At 39.1% G+C, this 17984-nt stretch overlaps 1 protein-coding gene across 1 annotated transcript; it reads right to left on the bottom strand.

Annotated features, from left to right (window-relative positions):
- Window positions 1–3649: 3649 nt before the first annotated feature.
- LOC122747807 (60S ribosomal protein L23a-like) lies at window positions 3650–4087 on the bottom strand. Its single transcript, XM_043993632.1, has one exon. The coding sequence runs from the start codon at window positions 4085–4087 to the stop codon at window positions 3650–3652; it is 438 nt and encodes a 145-aa protein (XP_043849567.1).
- Window positions 4088–17984: the final 13897 nt, after the last annotated feature.

The following is a 17984-nucleotide window of genomic DNA, read 5'->3' as shown; positions in this document are numbered from 1 at the left end:
AAATTGCTTACCAAACTGAAGGTCTGCAGAGACATTGTGCTGATTTCATTGTTGTATGCCTATGAAACCTGGACAGCCAGCCAGTGTCATGCCAGGAAACTGAATCACTTCCATTTGAATTATCTTAGGAAGATTCTGAAGACCACCTGGCAGGATAAGTTACCAGACACTGAGGTCCTTTTTTGAACTAAACTGCCAAGCATTCAAATTCTGTTCCATAGAGCACAACTCCAATGGGCTGGTCATGCTGTTGAATGCCAAATGTACATTCACTTAAAAGACTATTTTACAGAGAACTCACACCAGGCAAATACTCACAGAGAGGTCAGAAGAAGCGATACAAGGACACTCTCAAGGTCTCTCTGAAGAACTTTGGAATTGCTTGTGAAACATGAAAAACACTGGCACAGGACCACCCAGCATGACATGCCTGCATCAGAGAAGGTACAGGTAAAGTAGAATTGCAGTAACTCAAAAACAAAGTGTGACATGCACACATTTTGACCCATCTCAACTCCAAATGTTCATGTGGACTATTTGTGCTTAACCTGTGGTAGAGCTTTCTGAGCTTGTAATGGTCTGATCAGCCACAGTTGGATACACTATACTTCGACCCCAACATAGTCATGTCATTTTGGTCTTTTTTTTTTTTTTTTTAGCATGAATGGCAACAACCAACCAACTTGTTGACTATGTTATAAAAAGCATCCTCCAACCAGTATGGGTTGGACTAAACAATCTCTCAAGGCACTTCCATTTCTGAGATTCTATGACTATGACCAAATGAAATGAGTAATGATTAATGGGTTGATTTCATCAAACCTAGAGAAAGGTTTCTAACAATTTTATTTTGGTGAGGCAATTGGGGTTAAGTGACTTGCCCAGGGTCACACAGCTAGTAAGTGTCAAGTGTCTGAGGCCGGATTTGAACTCAAGTCCTTCTGAATCCAGGGCCGGTACTCTATCCACTGCACCACCTAGCTGCCCCTCTAACAATATATATTTTTTTTAATTTGGGAGGGGAACCCAATTTTCCAATATTTTTATCAGTGCTGTGGATAAATATATGGAAGCTTCTTTTTCAAATTTGCAAACACTATGAAGCTTGGAAAATAGCTAATTTAATTAGATGACAGAGTCAGAATCTGCAAAATTTACAATAGGCTAGAACTGGGAATTAAAAGTTAATAAGGTGAAATTTAATGGAGGTAAAAATAGAGTTCTCTACACAAGTTCAAAAATTCTGTTTTAAATGAACAGAAAAGGTGAAATGTGATTAGGCAACAGTTGATGTGAAAAATAATTAAGAGTAATATCACTGCAATCTCAATAAGAGTACAGAATTGTGCAACTAAAGCTCCTGCCTGGCCCCAGGTCTCCTTTTTAGTCAAATATGAACATTTCTGGTAGTAGACAACTGATCTTTTTAAGAGCTGACAAACTCAATCATACTAAGGTGTAAAGGATGTACTACTATGTATGCTTGAAGCAAAATGTTACTTCTTTTTTTCTGCATCCAGGCTTTGAGACCCTTTTTCAGGTGTCCAGAGCTCCCTCCTTATCTTGATCATTTACAGTAAAATATTAGGGACTTTTAATACTTACCTCTTCCTGGAATGTTTGCATTTTAAAAGATGCCTAAAGAGGGACTGGCAGCTAGGTAGTGCAGTGGATAGAATGCTGGGCCTGCAATCAGGAAGTTTAGTTAGTCATTTTTTTAGTCACGTCTGACTCTTTGTGACCCCATTTAGGGTTTCTTGGTAAAGATACTGGAGGGGTGTGCCATTTCCTTCTCCAGCTCATTTGATAGAAGAAGAAACTGAGGTGAACAGGGTTAAGTAACTTGCCCAGGATCACACAGCTAAATATGTGTTCTAATGAGGAGGAATGTCAACTCTCATTGCCTGGCCTACCCATATCTTTATCTAATTAGACATTTCTGGGATGGTATTGTTTAATCCATCTCTTGTATGTTTGTCAGGGTTTTGGTTGGTCAATAAAAAGGCAAAGGGCATTAATTTTCCTTTCTCCTTTTCAGTGAAGTTGATTCGCATGGCAACCACGGGCATTATGAGGGTCGAAAAGAATCTCCCCAATTTCACTAAACTCCTTTGCAAGTTTGACTAGGTAGAATTCCCAGGCCCATTTGAATTGAACCCAGACTATCAACTCAGGGATACCATAGTAAATAAAAGAAGCTTTAAAACATGACTCAGAAGCAGATACAATAATTAGAAAGAAATATTTTAAGATCCCTAAGGGCTTCTATTACTGGCTGATTGGGGTTTGAAATCACAAAAAATATTAAATAGCTAAATAAGCTATAAGAACTGATAGAAGCTAAAAGAAGAGGCTGAAATAGATAAAGCCCAGTAAAAAGCAGCAGAAAGCAGCTCAGCAGAGATCTCAGCAGAGAGCCGAATGGTAGAGAGAACAAGAGCATCAGAGGACCCCATCTCACTGGAGAAAGTCTCTTAAGTGATGGCATCACCGGAAAGGTCAGAAGGGAGAGTTACCCAGGTCATCCATACTCCCTGTGTGTTCTCTGTTCTATGGCCATGCATTTTTCTTCTGTATGGCCCCTTTTCCCTCTTGTGGTATGGTGATTTGTGGGAGATTATACTCCCTGGGCTATGGGGAAGGGGAAGGAATCTTTCTTGTTACTTATTTTGCTATGCTGTTTAATTAAACATCTCTTGCTTCAAATTGGTGTGTCTTCTGGTTATCTGGTAAAAGAAATACATTGATGAAGACTTTTGAACTGTGGTAGGGTGTGGATATGGACCCAATCCACCATATGTTTGGGGTAGCATTGAGGTGAGGGGCCACATGATTATGAGGGTCATAAGTGCTACACAAATCACCATTGGCAATGTGCTATCATCCCTCCATTGCCCTTTGGATTGCTAACAATTTTAATTCTCTGAATAATGTACTGTTTCATGATTTGAATCAACATAGCATCACCAGGAGAATATTTAAGGAACAGAAATGTTAAAATATCTTTTATGGCTAAACATCTCTCAAGGATTACCAATTTATTATGTTTAGATGGGATACCTTTAACGTAAAGGAGATGAGTCATAGATGATTCTGGCACAGACTGAGCTGGTTGGCAGAGCTAATGAGTTTTCCTCATGACAATACATGTAGTAATCTTCTGGATGCACATTGGATGCGAGAGTAATTACTTTAAAAGTTACTACTCTCAGTTAAAGGGTAGGATAAACTGACACCCAGAGAAGGAAGAGTCACATCAAATTAATTGAAGAATCCAAACCCAGACCTAGGTCCTATGATATGGACATTCCATCTCCTTCTTCCTTCAGCCTCACACTTATGGTTGCTCACATCAAGAAAGAACTATTAACTGGGCCATGACCTTTCAGTTAACTGTTCACTGATGGCATTATTAGATTTGTCAGAAACATCTGAGAAGCAAAGCACATGGCCTGGGGAACATGTCAGCAAGGCATGTTTCATATTCTCTAAAGAAACAGTCTTTCCTGAAAACAGAGAAACATCTTTGAGGGGTGGGAAGGAGGAGAAATTGGGGGTTGGCCAGGTAGATGGAGGCTTCCTCAGAAATTTGGAACAGAGCACTGAGAGAATAAGCATCGAAAACCTTTTTGTGTGCAGTGAAACCACATCATTTATCCTTTAACCTTCTGTTGGAATGCTTAAATGTATGGGAATCATTTGGTTCTGTGAAAAAGGAATATGGTCCCTTTAGAAGGGACTGATGCCATAAAGCTTGCTTGATCTGATGCTTGCTGACCTTGACATCCACAATGAAGACAAGGGTATTGTTGTCCTCTATCTTCTTCATATCAGACTCAGTGGTCAAGGGAAACTTAATGATGGCATAGTGATCAAGCTTGTTTCTCCTCAGGGAACTTTTTTGAGGGTACTTGGGGTGCCTTTGAAGTCTTAGAGTCTTGGGTCGCTGGAAGGTGGGGGATGTTTGGATCTTCTTCTTTTTGTGGCTATGGACACCCTTCAGTACTGTCTTCTTGGCCTTTAGGGCCTTGGACTTGGCTTCTGTCTTGGGGGGAACAACCACTTCCTTCTTCGCCTTCAGCGCCATCTTGAGGAAAAGGATCTGAGACACTTTCTAGCTGTGTGATGTAAAGAATTAATTGTTATTTGAGGTTTTTATGCCTTGGTGCGCACTGGGCTGGAGCTCTGCAAACCGCATGGTGCTCCATCCACTGGTTGTAGCCGTTGCCAGGGCTCTGGCACCTCACGTCATCACCACTCGCTGATGCCTACATGGGCCTGGCAAAATTATAATGATTGGAAGCCTGGTGAGGGCAGTCATGTGACTGTCAGAGCAACCATCCCATTGGCTGGGGCTGTGTGGGGTGTTTCTAGGTTTGGGGGAGGAGAATTGGGCATTCTAGGTGGAAGCTGGAAAGCGACAGGCATTCTGCTGCGTATTTTCAGCTAATTCCTGGGCGGTGGTATTTTTTCGGTATTATAATTTCCCTTTCCCCATTTTATTTCCTTTCCCTTGATCCTACTGATCCTGTTTGTGTTTGTTTTTTTAAAGTTTGTTCTTGTTAAAATAAATCTTGTTCTGTTTTGAGGGAGGCTGCTGATCTCCTTCCTTGCCCCAGTATCGCAGCAAGCCACTTAGCTAGTACTCCCCAATTAAAAATTGGTCCCCACGGTGATCCAGGGCAAATCACTGAACCTCTATTTGCCTTGGTTTTCTTTAAAATGGAGATAATGGATTGTTGTGAGAATCAAATGAAATAGTATTTGTAAAGCACTTATCACACTGCCTAGCACATAGTAGGTGCTATATATTTATTCCCTTCCTTCTCTGCTTTTCTTCCCCTCTCCCCCAAACCCAACTATACTAAGTGCTAGAGGTAATACAGGGCAGCTAGGTGGTGCAGTAGGCAGCTAGCTAGAGTAGTAGATAGAGTGTTGGGCCTGGAGTCAGGAAGACTCCTCTTCCTGTGTTCAAATCTGGCCTCAGTCACTTACTATCTGTGTGACCCTGGGCAAGTTACTTCATCTCATCTGCCTCAGTTTCCTCATCTATAAAGTGACTTGGAGAAGAAGATGGCACATCATGCCAATATCTTTGCTAAGAAAACCACAAATGTGGTCACCAAGAGTCTGAACAACAACAACAAAAGCATAGAGATAAATAATATATGGTTCCTGCTCTAAAGGATCTTATAATATAGTAGAGGTTATATCCTAATGCTAATTAGAGTCTGCTAAGTACATAAGAAAGATACAAAGTGCTACGAGTTCAGATGGAGGAAAGATTATCAACAGGTTTAGGGGTGGGACAGTATCAGGGAAATCGTTATGAAAGGAGGATCATTTGGACTGGGGCATCAAGAACAGAGCAGGAATTTAACAGAGACATGGATTTTCTGGGTCTAAAAACCAGTGTGAGTAAAGGTAGGAGAAGTCTGGGACTTGTTTGGGGAATAGGAGTCCAGTTTGACTTGTATAAGGACAATGGACAGGTTGGAAGAAGATTGTGGAAGACCTTGGATGCTAATCTAGAGAGTTTGGGCATTATTCAATAGGCAATGGGGAGTAAGCAAAGATGTTTGAGCAGGCAAGTGACATGATCATAGTTGTACATTTTGACAATTAATCTGATAGGGATGCCTTGGACTGGATTAGGGTTGGGAGAAGAAGAGTGGGTGAGGAAGTTCTTATAAAAGTTCAGGAGAGAGGTTAAAAGGCTGAAATTCAATTTAATTTATTAAGCATCTACTATATGGAGACCTTTGTGTTTGGTGGTTATACAGAGACAAAAACAATAGAGCTTTTGCCTCAGGAAGCTTAAATTCTACTTGGAGATACAAAATTACTATTCAGTTGAGTAAATATGGGTTAATTTGAGGAGGAGGAGGGGGATAGTCCAGAGAGGTCTTCCTGGAGGAAATGGCACTTGAATTATCCCTTGAAGGAAAATAAGGATTTTGAGAAGTAGAGGTGAAGAGATAGTATATTCTAGGCATGGGATGCAGCTTATGAAAATTCATGTATGTGAGAGGAAAAAGAATGAATTTAGGGAACAGCTAATACTTCAGCATGACTGGAATAGAGAACTCCCGAAGAGAAGAATTAATATGAAATAAGCTTAGAAAGTTAGGTTGGAGCCATATTATTAAAGACCATAAAAATCCAGGGTGATGCAGTTTGTATTTTCTCCTAAAAGCAATAAGGAGGTACTGAAGGGGTGTGAGCTGCAGATCATGAATCAGAAGTATAAATTGACCCTCCACTAGGACCACGAGTATTCCTCATCTGTGCCCACTTTTCTCAGAGATGCTGTGTGTGCATTTATGTGACAATGCATATTAGATTTATGGGGGAAATGTTATTATTTTCTTTCTATGCTGTTTTAGTAAATGTTTGCTTTGAACTAATTATGTCTTCTGTATAACTATTAGAAGTAAATCCATTGGTTGGGGCTCATGAGCTTTTGGGCCATGTAGACTCACAGAGTCCCCAGTATAGCTTTCTGTTGGGGACACACCTTGGGAATAGGAGACACTCCTCGATTCTATAGAATAAAAAAAGGTAACTGACCATGTAAAATGTTGAGAGGTAAAGAAGCCAAGTATTATCATGGTGTCTGGTCCTTGTCTCAATGCCTTCTACTCTATAAGCACTGGAATTGGTATATGAAAGCATGTTGGTTCTACACTGGGGAAGCCAGCATTGCAGTTTTGCATGGGTGGCATGATAGAAAAAGTAAAATCTATTTGCCAGTCTATGTATGCTCAGAGTGAATTTTATGTGCTGGAAATGATAACTTTTGAAAAGAATGATGAAAGGTTAAGTAGCTTTGTCAAGGAAAGCCTATTCTTAGAAACCCGATTTAGCAACTGAAAGTCTATTGCTCTGTCTTCTTGTAATTGTGGTTCCCATTCAGTAAAAGGTTTCCTTCCACTTTGCCTTTTATTCTCTCTCTGCAGGATGCTCAAAAATGTACCTGTTGGCCATAGTGTGTTCCATGAACGATTTTAGTGAATTGCCACTTGTACCTTTGAGATGCTAACCCATAGTTAGTTTGCCTGGCTTTATTTTCTTGTCTAGGCCTCCTTAGGAAAGGCAAATATCTTTTTTTGTGACTAATTCAGAGCTCAGTAAAACTAAGAGACACATCATGTATGTTTCAGGCCCAGAAAAATGTGGGTAGGTAGAAATTGACATGTATTGTCACTCCACTGCCTGGGCTTTGCAAGGTTAGCTCTTCAGAGATTTGTTTCATCCTGAATTATTGATGTGTCTACAATTTGGGAGGTTGCCACCAGGTGAATCAGAGGGCTGTAGCTTCCCATAGCTGTGGTTTACTAAGGATGTTTTTCCACTTAAGTATGTGTGTGTTTGTAGGATAAAGATTTCTGCACCCATATACACACACACATAAATATGTAAATACCTATATGGTAAATAGTTTATATCATATATTTGTGCCTAGTTAAACATAGACATGTATATATATAGATAGATAGATAGATATGCAAAAAGACCTTCATACATGTTCATGCATTGTGTGTGTATTAGTGGTTATTCAGACATTTTCAGCTCTCCATGACCCCATTTGGGGTTTTCTTGGCAATGATACCGGAGTAGTTTGTTATTTCCTTTTTCAATTTATTTTATGGATGAGCAAACAGGATCAAGTGACTTACCCAGGGTCACACAGCTAATAAATATCTGAGGCCTGATTTAAATTCAGGCAAATGAGTATTCCTGACTCCAGCACTCTATCTACTGTACTGCCTAGCTGCCCTATATAGGACTATACATATATAATATGTGTTTACATAGATATATGTATCTACGTGCATATAACTGCATACATATATAGATATATTTATACATGCACATATATGCCTATATGTACATAGGCATATACATAGATAGGTGTGTATACCTATGTAGATATTGGTAAATGTACATATATAGGTATATATACACACATATAAGTATATATAGATATATGCAGTAGATGTACAGATACGTATACATATATCTACTGTGTGGCTGCATGCATGTATGCACACATGCATATATGTATTATATTTTAATAAACATACCACCTATATACATACATGTAGACATATACAGAGGTGTATATGCCTACATACATATATAGATGGCTATATGTCTATAGGCATACATACATATGTACACACACCTATGTATTTATATGTCTATTGCATTTAGCTAGTCATAAACATTTATTAATCATTAGTTACTGAATTTAAAAATTATGTTTACATTCATTAGTGACTTTCTTCCTTGAAGCTCCATTTTCATCAGTCTCAGAGCAACATGAGCAGAGCTCTGCGATCCCTAAGTGACAATGGCCTGTGCATATAAGCTCCCCCCCTTACCCCTCCCCCCCCACTAGAAGACATATCCCTGAACATCAGGAAAAGACATAGAATATAATTTAACCTTTCTTTGATTATTTTAACATCTCTCTTTTTTTGGGGGGGGCAATGAGGGTTAAGTGACTTGCCCAGGGTCACATAGCTAGTAAGTGTCAAGTGTCTGAGGTCAGATTTGAACTCAGGTCCTCCCGAATCCAGGGCCAGTGCTTTATCTACTGTGCCACCTAGCTGCCCCTGATTACTTTTTGTTTGTTTGTTTGTTTTTTAAGTGAGGCAATTGGGGTTAAGTGACTTGCCCAGGGTCACATAGTTAGTAAGTGTTAAGTGTCTGAGGCCAGATTTGAACTCAAGTACTCCTGACTCCAGGGTCGGTGCTCTATCCACTGTGCCACCTAGCTGCCCCCACCCCCCCCACCCCTGATTACTTTTTTAAATATGAAGTAACAATGGGTTGAATTTTTATTACTCTAAGATGTAACTTTGGTACTGGCTAAGAAATAGAGTGGTAGATCAATGGAATAGGTTAGGTACAGGAGACACAGTAGTAAATGACTTTAGTAATGTACTGTTTGATAAACCCAAAGACTCCAGCTTCTGGGATAGGAACTCAGTATTTGACAAAAACTGCTGGGAAAACTGGAAGATAGTATAGTAGTGTAACGATTGGAATGACGCCACCTGCTGGAGACTTACTGTAGAAAAGCTCCGCCATGAGGTGAAGGTCTCTGAGGGCAAGACCATGTGTCTTTTCTTTGGCGTCAGGAAGTGACATTTGCTTGTGGAAGGAAGAAGGGGGAGCCTGGAGCTCTGACTCTCTCTTTCCTGAGGACTCCGGTGGAGAAGGGAGCTAGAAATGCACTCTCCCTTTAATAGACAGACGAATGTAGGCCTTTCTCTCTCTCTTTACCAAATTCTTATTCTCCTTAATAAATGCTTAAAAGTCTAACTCTTGGGGCAGCTAGGTGGCGCAGTGGATAGAGCACCGGCCCTGGAGTCAGGAGTACCTGAGTTCAAATCTGGCCTCAGACACTTAACAGTTACTAGCTGTGTGACCCTGGGCAAGTCACTTAACCCCAATTGCCTCCCTTAAAAAACAAACAAACAAACAAACAAAAACAAAAAACAAACAACAAAAAAAGTCTAACTCTTGCTAAAGCTTATAATTTATTGGCGACCACTCATTGGATATTTTAGACAAACTAGCTAGAATTTTAGCTTTACAGTACAAACTAGGCATAGACCAACATGTCATACTGTATACCAAAATAAGGTCAAAATGGGTACATGATCTAGACATAAAAGGTGATACCATAGGTAAATTAGGAGATAAAAGAATAGTTTACATCTCAGATTTGTGGAAGGGAGAACAGTTTGTGACCAAACAAGAGATAGAGAATATTATGAAATGCAAAATGGATGATTTTGACTATATTAAATTAAAAAGGTTTTGGAAAAACAGAAGCAATGCATCCAAAATTAGAAGGGAGGCAGAAAGCTGGGAAACAATTTTTACAGCCAATATTTCTGATAAAGGCCTCATTTCTAAAATATATAGGGAACTAAATCAAACTTATAAAAATACAAGTCATTCCCTAATTGAGAAATGGTCAAAGGATATGAACAGTCAGTTTTCAGATGAAGAAATCAAAGCTTTCTATTGTCATATGAAAAAATGCTCTAAATAACTATTGATTAGAGAAGTGCAAATTAAAGCAACTCTGAGGTATCACCTCACACCTATCAGATTGGCTAATATGCCAAAAACGGAAAATAATAAATGTTGGAGAAACTGGAAAAATTGGAACACTGATACATTGTTGCTGGAACTGTGAACTGATCCAACCATTCTGGAGAACAATTTGGAACTATACCCAAAGGGCTATAAAGCTGTGCATACCCTTTGACCCAGCAATACCACTATTAGGTCTTTATCCCAAAGAGATCATAAAAAAGGGAAAAGGACCCAACTTGTACAAAAATATTTATAGCTGCTCTTTTTGTGGTGCCAAGGAATTGGAAGTTGAGGGGATGCCCATCAATTGGGGAATGGCTGATCAAACTGTGGTATATGCATATAATGGAATACTATTGTGCTGTAAGAAATGATGAGTAGGCAGATTTCAGAGAAACCTGGAAGGACTTACATAAACTGATGCTGAGTGAGATGAGCAGAACCAGGAGAACATTGTGCACAGTATCAACAACATTGTGTTTTGATCAGCTGTGATAGACTTGACTCTTCTCAGCAATACAATGGTCCAAGATAATTCCAAAGGACTCTTGATGGAAAATGCTCTCCACATCCAGAAAAAAGAACTGTGGAATATGGATGCAGATTAAACCATACTGTTTCTACTTTTTTTGTTTTTCTTTTTTGAGGTTTTTCCTTTTTGCTCTGATTCTTCTTTTACAAAATGACTAATGCAGAAATATATTTAATGTGATTGTACATATATAACCTATATCAGATTGCTTGCTGTCTTGGGGAGGAGGGAAGGGAGGAGAGGGAGGGAGAAAAATTTGAAACTAGAAATCTTATAAAAACAAATATTGAAAATTGTCTTTACATGTAACTAGAAAATAATAAAATACTTGTATGATTTATTAAAAAAACCTATAAGATATAACTAATTTGAAAAAAGCTAATTTGAAATAGAAATTATAGAAATAAAAAAGATTCATTACTTTCATAGATCTATATTTGTAGAATACTTGTGAAGAGTTAGATAATAAATTAAGTAGTAGCTCAGGCCTAGCTCTTGGACCAGAGATCACATAACACAGCTTAGGCAGTAAACTTCAGAACTATGAAAATATTGAGATAATTATACCAAATGAAGCCAGTTTCCGAACCTGTTGAACCAATGGGATTCTAAGGACTTCATTCATAAGGAGGAAAGGGTATTTTTTATCTTAATATTTCAGTAATCAGCATATGTAACATTTCTTAATAAGCCCTCACAATCAATCATTCAAATGTACAAGTGTGCCTCATTTTAGCCAGTAGATACATTGCTCATATATGAGGAGATTTCTGTCCACTCAATCATTTTCTCACTGATTTGTATTATACAATTGGGAGATACTTTTCTGTAGAAGAATGTTGCCACAAGACATAATAAAACCATTCTTGTGCATTCAGAGAACATCTTTAATATATTTAGAGAAAAATAATTTTCTGGGGCAAAGGCCTTTATTAGATTATTACAGATTTTGCATCACCTTAGGAACATCTTATAAATATCAGTTCTTAAAGTAAAGCAGCTTAGATATAGATGCACAAAGTTTAAGAAATTGCAATTATATGTCTTGGTCCCAGGATATAGCCAGGAAATTGTTTTAAGAAATTTCTTATTTTTAGCTTTAAAAATAACTTTGGCTCTTTCTTCTAAGGAAAGGAAACAAGTGTTTATTTGATGCCAGGCTCTGTGCTAAGCACTTTACAAATATTATCTCATTTGATCCTCACAACAACCCTGGGAGATAGGTGCTATTATTATGCTCATTTTACAGTTGAGGAAACTGAGGCAAGCAGAAGTTAAGGATCTCGCTCAGGGTAACCCAGTTAGTAATTATCTGCGGCTGGATTTGAACTCAGGTCTTTCTGACTTCTGGCTTAGAGTTCTATCTATTGTATTATCTAACTGCTTCTAAAAGGTAAATAAGGAAAAGTTTGAGGTTGCTAGTTGAGTTCTGGTTAATCAGAGATTTATTGGATTAAATATCATTTTGAACTGATATCATTTCCTGGGCCCCTATCTAATATCTAAATCAAAATTCTCTGTGTTGGAACTTGTTCAATTAAAATGTCAATTATTATAAAAATAATTTGATAAAGTTTAAAAATAGCTTCAAGCAATTACTTTAGACAGTCATCCTATTTCTCTAATGAAAAACTATGCTATTCTCTTCACTACCAATGCCGGTATTTTCTTCAAATAGATATTCTTTTATGTGGTTTTTTGTTTGTTTGCTTGTTTTTTAGTGTGGTAATTGGGGTTAAGTGACTTGCCCAAGGTCACACACCTAGTAATTGTCAAGTGTCTGAGGCTGGATTTGAACTCAGGTCTTCTTGACTCCAGGGCCTGTGCTCTATCTACTGCACTACCTAGCTGCCCCTTATATGTTTGGGTTTTTTTTTTTAAGTGTTTTGGTTTTTTTTAAAGATAAAACATTTGAAAGTGTGATAGTGGGACAAGTTACCTGCACCCTTGAGAGGTGTCCAAGATGTGATGTTTGATGCACCGTAGTTGTAATAGAGGCCTACTACACCTGGTCCCTCCTTTCTTCAAGCCTAGAGAAAAGCAGAGTGTGGTATATAATTTGGTTATCAACTGGTGCTATACTCAAGCTACCAACCAAGTGGTTTCATCAGAGGGTTTACAAACTAGGCCATCTTTTGCCTTAATTCTCACCTGGCCTTTAATCACTGAATGGGCACTGCCTTAGACAAACTGAGACCTGGGAAAGACCTTAGCTTAAAAAGACCAAGGTCTTCCACTACATCCTGGGTCATCACCAGTCTTCCTGACCTATGCCTTGCCATTGGACTCTGATGACTCTAGAGGAGAAAGTGAGGCTGATGACTTTGCACAGTCCTCCCTCACTTAAATCCAATACACTTGCAACCCCTCCTGATGTCATCAGTCCTCTTCCAGAATGAAGGCTGAACAACAACAGTCAATGCACATGTGTTGGTTTCTTCAACAGTTTCAACATCCCAAATGGGAAGTGGGTGCTGGAGGGCACTTTCGTGTAAGCTCTTAGACTGCTCCCTATCCGTTGCCCCAAACTTACATGGCTCCAGATACAGTGGGTCTGTTGGCATCATTGAATATTGGACTAAGAATATGAAAAAAGGAAATAGAATATTGTTCTTAAATATTTAAACAAATCATGGAAATTTAAATATGACTCAAGTCCCCATTCCTACTTGTCTGGGAAATTTCTTTCTTCATTTCTTAAACTTATTCAAAAAGCTCAGAAAATTGAATTACTTTTTTAGTGGACACTCCAGTGTCTCAGTCCTATATCCACCTCAGGTTCTGGGCCTCAGCTATCACATTTCCCTGGTCCATCTCTGCCTCAGAATATCAACAGAATTTGCAAGAAGCAAGTTGTCCACAATGGTCTCCTCTGCAAACAGTTCTCATTTTCCTGTTTACTTTTTCTTTTTTTTTTTTTTCCCATTTTGTATCTGTAATGCTAAGCACAGTACCTGGCATATAGTAGGCACTTAATAAATGTTTATTGATTGATCACTGCTCCTAGATTCCTGGAAAGAATGGAACAGTGGGCCAACAGTCTCTCAACTTGCAAATAGGTGGGAAGGGCCAAGTTATGTACCCATTTAAAGAATCTCACCCTCTTTGGGGACTTTTCCAAGTAGTTCCATTTTCAATGTTCTGAGGACTCAATTTCCCCTGTAACAGCTCTCAAGTCCTTTTAAACTCCCACAACCCTGAAACATGTTGCAAACTCTACTAAAAAGTCTAAATGGTAAGCTTCCAATACTTTACTAATTAGGAAACTTGTCAATAGTGCTACGGGTCAAATTCTTTTAAACCATGATTGGAATTCATTGCTCCCTTCATGTTTTCTCCTTCATTAATTCAGCCTCTGACATCACTTTTCAGGGAAATATGATTTGATCTAAGAACATCTACACCAGTCTGGAACATTTTTCCATAATACTTGACTTCAAGGCTATCTGATATAAAACTTGCTATAGATGTGAGATTTCATTTTAGAAATTCTGGGACACATCTCAGAATAATACAACAAAAAAGTACCAGTTTATCTTTTTTGGTTTGAGTAGCATCCATCTGATGACAAATTGTGTCCATTTCATTTTTTAGCATCATCACTGAATGAATATTCAGGTAACATTCTAATGATGTTGAAAATAGAGCTTTTTAAAGATTTGTAGAAGTAGGAGGTATAGAATTCCACATTTCAATAGATTGTAAAGAGGTGACTGCTTTCTCTAATAGTTCATTCATCCACATCTCATACTGGTGCCCATTGTCTTTTTCCTCCCATGAATCTTCCTTTCCTCCAACCTGCTGAAGGACCCTCCTTGAACTCTCCTGTCACGGTGTGGAGTATGCAACCTACACACCTATTACTTATCAACTTCATCGTCTGATAAGCCCTTCGCTAATAATATGTTAACTATGTGTTTTTCCACTGCTCTGTGGGTCACCCACCACTTTCATTCTTTGGATACTATATTCTATAACATACCCATACATGGTCACTGGAAGAATATTGATGTTAAAAGAATATAAAAAATGTGCCTTTATTGGAACAAAGAGAAACTTGGGGTCATCATTACACAGCTTTCCCACAGGGCAGCTAGGTGGCACAGTAGATAGAGCAGTGGCCCTGCAGTTGGGAGGATCTGAGTTCAAATCTTACCTTAGACACTTTTTAGTTGAGTGACCCTAGGCAAGTCACTTAAACACTATTTGTCTTAAACATCTAGGACCATTTCCACTTGTCCTGATAATGTAGCTTGCCATTGTACTCAGATGAGAGTGAAGCTGGTGATTTTACACAGCCCTTCCTCATTTAAATCCAATTCATGGCAAGTCATGACATCTGTCATGATCCTCTTCGAGAACGAAGGACAAAGAACAACAACAATTCCCCAAAACAAGCCAAGCTTCTCTCTTCTTAGGATTTAGCAAAATAAATGACAACCATCCACTTCTGGTGATTCACATAGGCAGTCAATCTATGGACATCTATTAAGCACCTACTATATTCTAGACACCACACTGAATACTGGGGATACAAAGAAAAGCAAGGGATAGTTTCTGTCCTAAAGGAGCTTACACAATGACGGAGAAGACAACACTTTAAAAAGAAGCTAAAAGGGGGCGGCTAGGTGGTGCAGTGGATAAAGCACCAGCCCTGGATTCAGGAGTACCTGAGTTTAAATGTGGCCTCAGACACTTGACACTTACTAGCTGTGTGACCCTGGGCAAGTCACTTAACCCCCATTGCCCCGCAAAAAAAAAAAAAAAAAAGAAGCTAAAAAGCTGATGGAGGGGAGGGTACCTAGTTGAGGTTGGGTGAGAGCCTAGTGGGAGATGATGAGATGGCTCCCCCGGTAACTTTCCTTAAATAGAGGATTTGGGAGGAACTCTCTAGTGAAGACCCTCAACCCTCTTCAATTAGAGAATCAGAGGAGAGGAGGGGACCCAGGGGCAGTGGATCATGAGGAGGTGTGAGTTTAAGAATTCATGTCATCTTGTAGGACACTGACTTTTTGGAGACCATGATGAAGTCTAGGAGAGGAGTGGGTGGGAAATGATGAGATGGCTACCCTAGGCACGCTCCTTGGATGGAGGATGGAAGATGGAGGATGGAGGATGGAATAGGAACCCTCTGGTGCAGATAACAGATGTTGCCCATGTTTTGTAACACCTGTTCCTACCATATCTTCTAAGTAAATACCCTTTACAAAAACAAACAAAAGACCCTAAATGTGTTCATTGATCACTAGAAAGGATTTTTATTTTGAAAAAATATTTTATTTGTGCTTTTTTTATACCACTGTCACCCCCAAATGAACCCTCCAATCTCCATAGAATCCTCTTTTGTGACCAAGAAAAATGAGTAAGTAAAATAAACAGTAACTGAATTAAGCCGGACAACATAGGGAACATTCTGCTCCTGTAGTCCACCATGTCCCTGTCAGGAGGTAGGAAACATGTTTCTTCACTGGGCCTCTGGAACCAAAAATGATCATTGCATTTGTTGTTTGTCCTTTGTTCTGGAAAAGGACCATGACATTGAGGTGATGTCATGACTTGCAATGAATTGGATTTAAGTGAGGGAGGGCTATGCAAGGTCACCAACCTCACTGTTTCCTCCAGAGCTATCTGGATCCAGAGGCAAGATATATATCAAGAGGACTGAAAAAGGCCCTGGATGTTTAAGGCAACTGGGGTTAAGTGACTTGCCCAGGGTCACACAACCAGTAAGTGTCTGAGTAAGATTTGAACTCAGGTCCTCCTAACCCCAGGGCCAGTGCTCTATCTATTGAGCCACTTAGCTGCCGGTTCATCACATTTAATCTGAATTCCAGTGTCTGTTAGTGTTTTCATTTATGTTATTGTGGTTTTTGTATACATTATACTCTTTAAAATCTATTTCAATTGATATACTTTGTTTTTAATGTTGCCTGGATTTCCCCCTGCATCCTTTCCCCTTCTGCTTCCCCTTTCAACAGAGCCATCTCATAACAAAGGATTGAAAAAGAAAAGAAGATTAGGAGGAAAAATTCAGCAAAACTGATCATCAACAAAAACATAGACAAAATCTGCCCTTCTATGCAACGTTTCCTACGCACAAACCATAAACCACACAAAGAAGCAGGAAGAGGTATCTTTTCATATCTTTTGGGGGTCAGGCTTGTTCTTTATAATTTTGCAGTGTTCAGCATTGATTATTCTGGGGTAGTTGTTATTTCCATTTACTTTGTTGTGGTAGTTGTATATACTGTTCTAGCTCTGCTTATGTCACTTCTTATAAAGATTTTTTTTTATAGAGATGAAAAAAAGGCATATGGATTGATGTTTTCCTGGTCACTGTTTTTGGCAATAATACCATCTGTGATGTTTTCCCACTCTCTTTGATATCTTGAAAATTGAACCCAGGATGATTGAGGAGAAAAGCAAATCATTCTAACCAGAGAAATGAAAGAGTTGAGGAAGATGAGCCAGGCTTGAAAGTAGGTTAAAGTAATCTCTTTCTCTCTCTCTCTCTCTCTCTCTCTCTCTCTCTCTCTCTCTCTCTCTCTCTCTCTCTCTCTCTCTCTCTCTCTCTCCTCTGTCTCTCTCTCTCTCTCTCCTGTGCTAGAAATTAATGAACTTAAGGGTATAAATTTGGAGAGTATAAAGATTATTAATGAGTGAGATTAAAAGACAAGGAAAATAGGAGTATATGAAAATAAGGGTGTGACAATGAATGGGCCGGTAAGAGTGGAGTCCCATGTATGTTAGGAAGGAAGAAGACCATGAGTATGTGAATGGAAGTAAGTGTGAAGATGGGGAAGGGAAATGTGAGAGGAAGGGTGGCAGGGACATATGGTAAGAATAAGGGTGAAAAATGAGAAAAACAAATAGACCACGCAGGGGGCCACAGGAAGTTAGCACATTTTAAATATGGGGAATTTCTTTTGTGCATTGACTGATGACCTTAGATAATTCTTCTAATAAAAACTCCTAAGGATGAATGAAATATACTGTGTCAATGTTTTGGGCTCCAGGAAGAAAGGAGCTGTGTAAATTCCAGGCATTCTTTGTGGGTTCATGTTTTAAACATTCCAGAAAGCATTAAGTAAGACAGCCCACACATATTTGCCTAGTTAGATCCCCGGGAAGTCATTTGTAAAGTTTTAGTTTTGCAGGTGAGCTCAGCGGGTGCATGACTGATCCTAAGTAGCACCTGTTTGTGCTGCCCAGTCCCAAGGTGCCTTCTTAATGATGCTTAAGAAATGAACCTGTGTTAAGGCAGCCACTACCCTGATATGCCAGGGAGGAGGGGGTTACGCCTCACAGCAAAGGCTGAAAGATAGCAGATGCA

The sequence above is a fragment of the Dromiciops gliroides genome, chromosome 3 (assembly GCF_019393635.1).
Source record: "Dromiciops gliroides isolate mDroGli1 chromosome 3, mDroGli1.pri, whole genome shotgun sequence".
NCBI classification, from domain to species: domain Eukaryota; kingdom Metazoa; phylum Chordata; class Mammalia; order Microbiotheria; family Microbiotheriidae; genus Dromiciops; species Dromiciops gliroides.
The sequence above is the reverse complement of the archived record's forward strand: the minus strand, read 5'-3'. Positions and strand labels throughout refer to the sequence as shown.

Coding starts and splice junctions, on each gene's coding strand:
- LOC122747807 (XM_043993632.1), bottom strand. CDS start 4,087: ATGGCGCTGAAGGCGAAGAAGGAAGTGGTTGTTCCCCCCAAGACAGAA.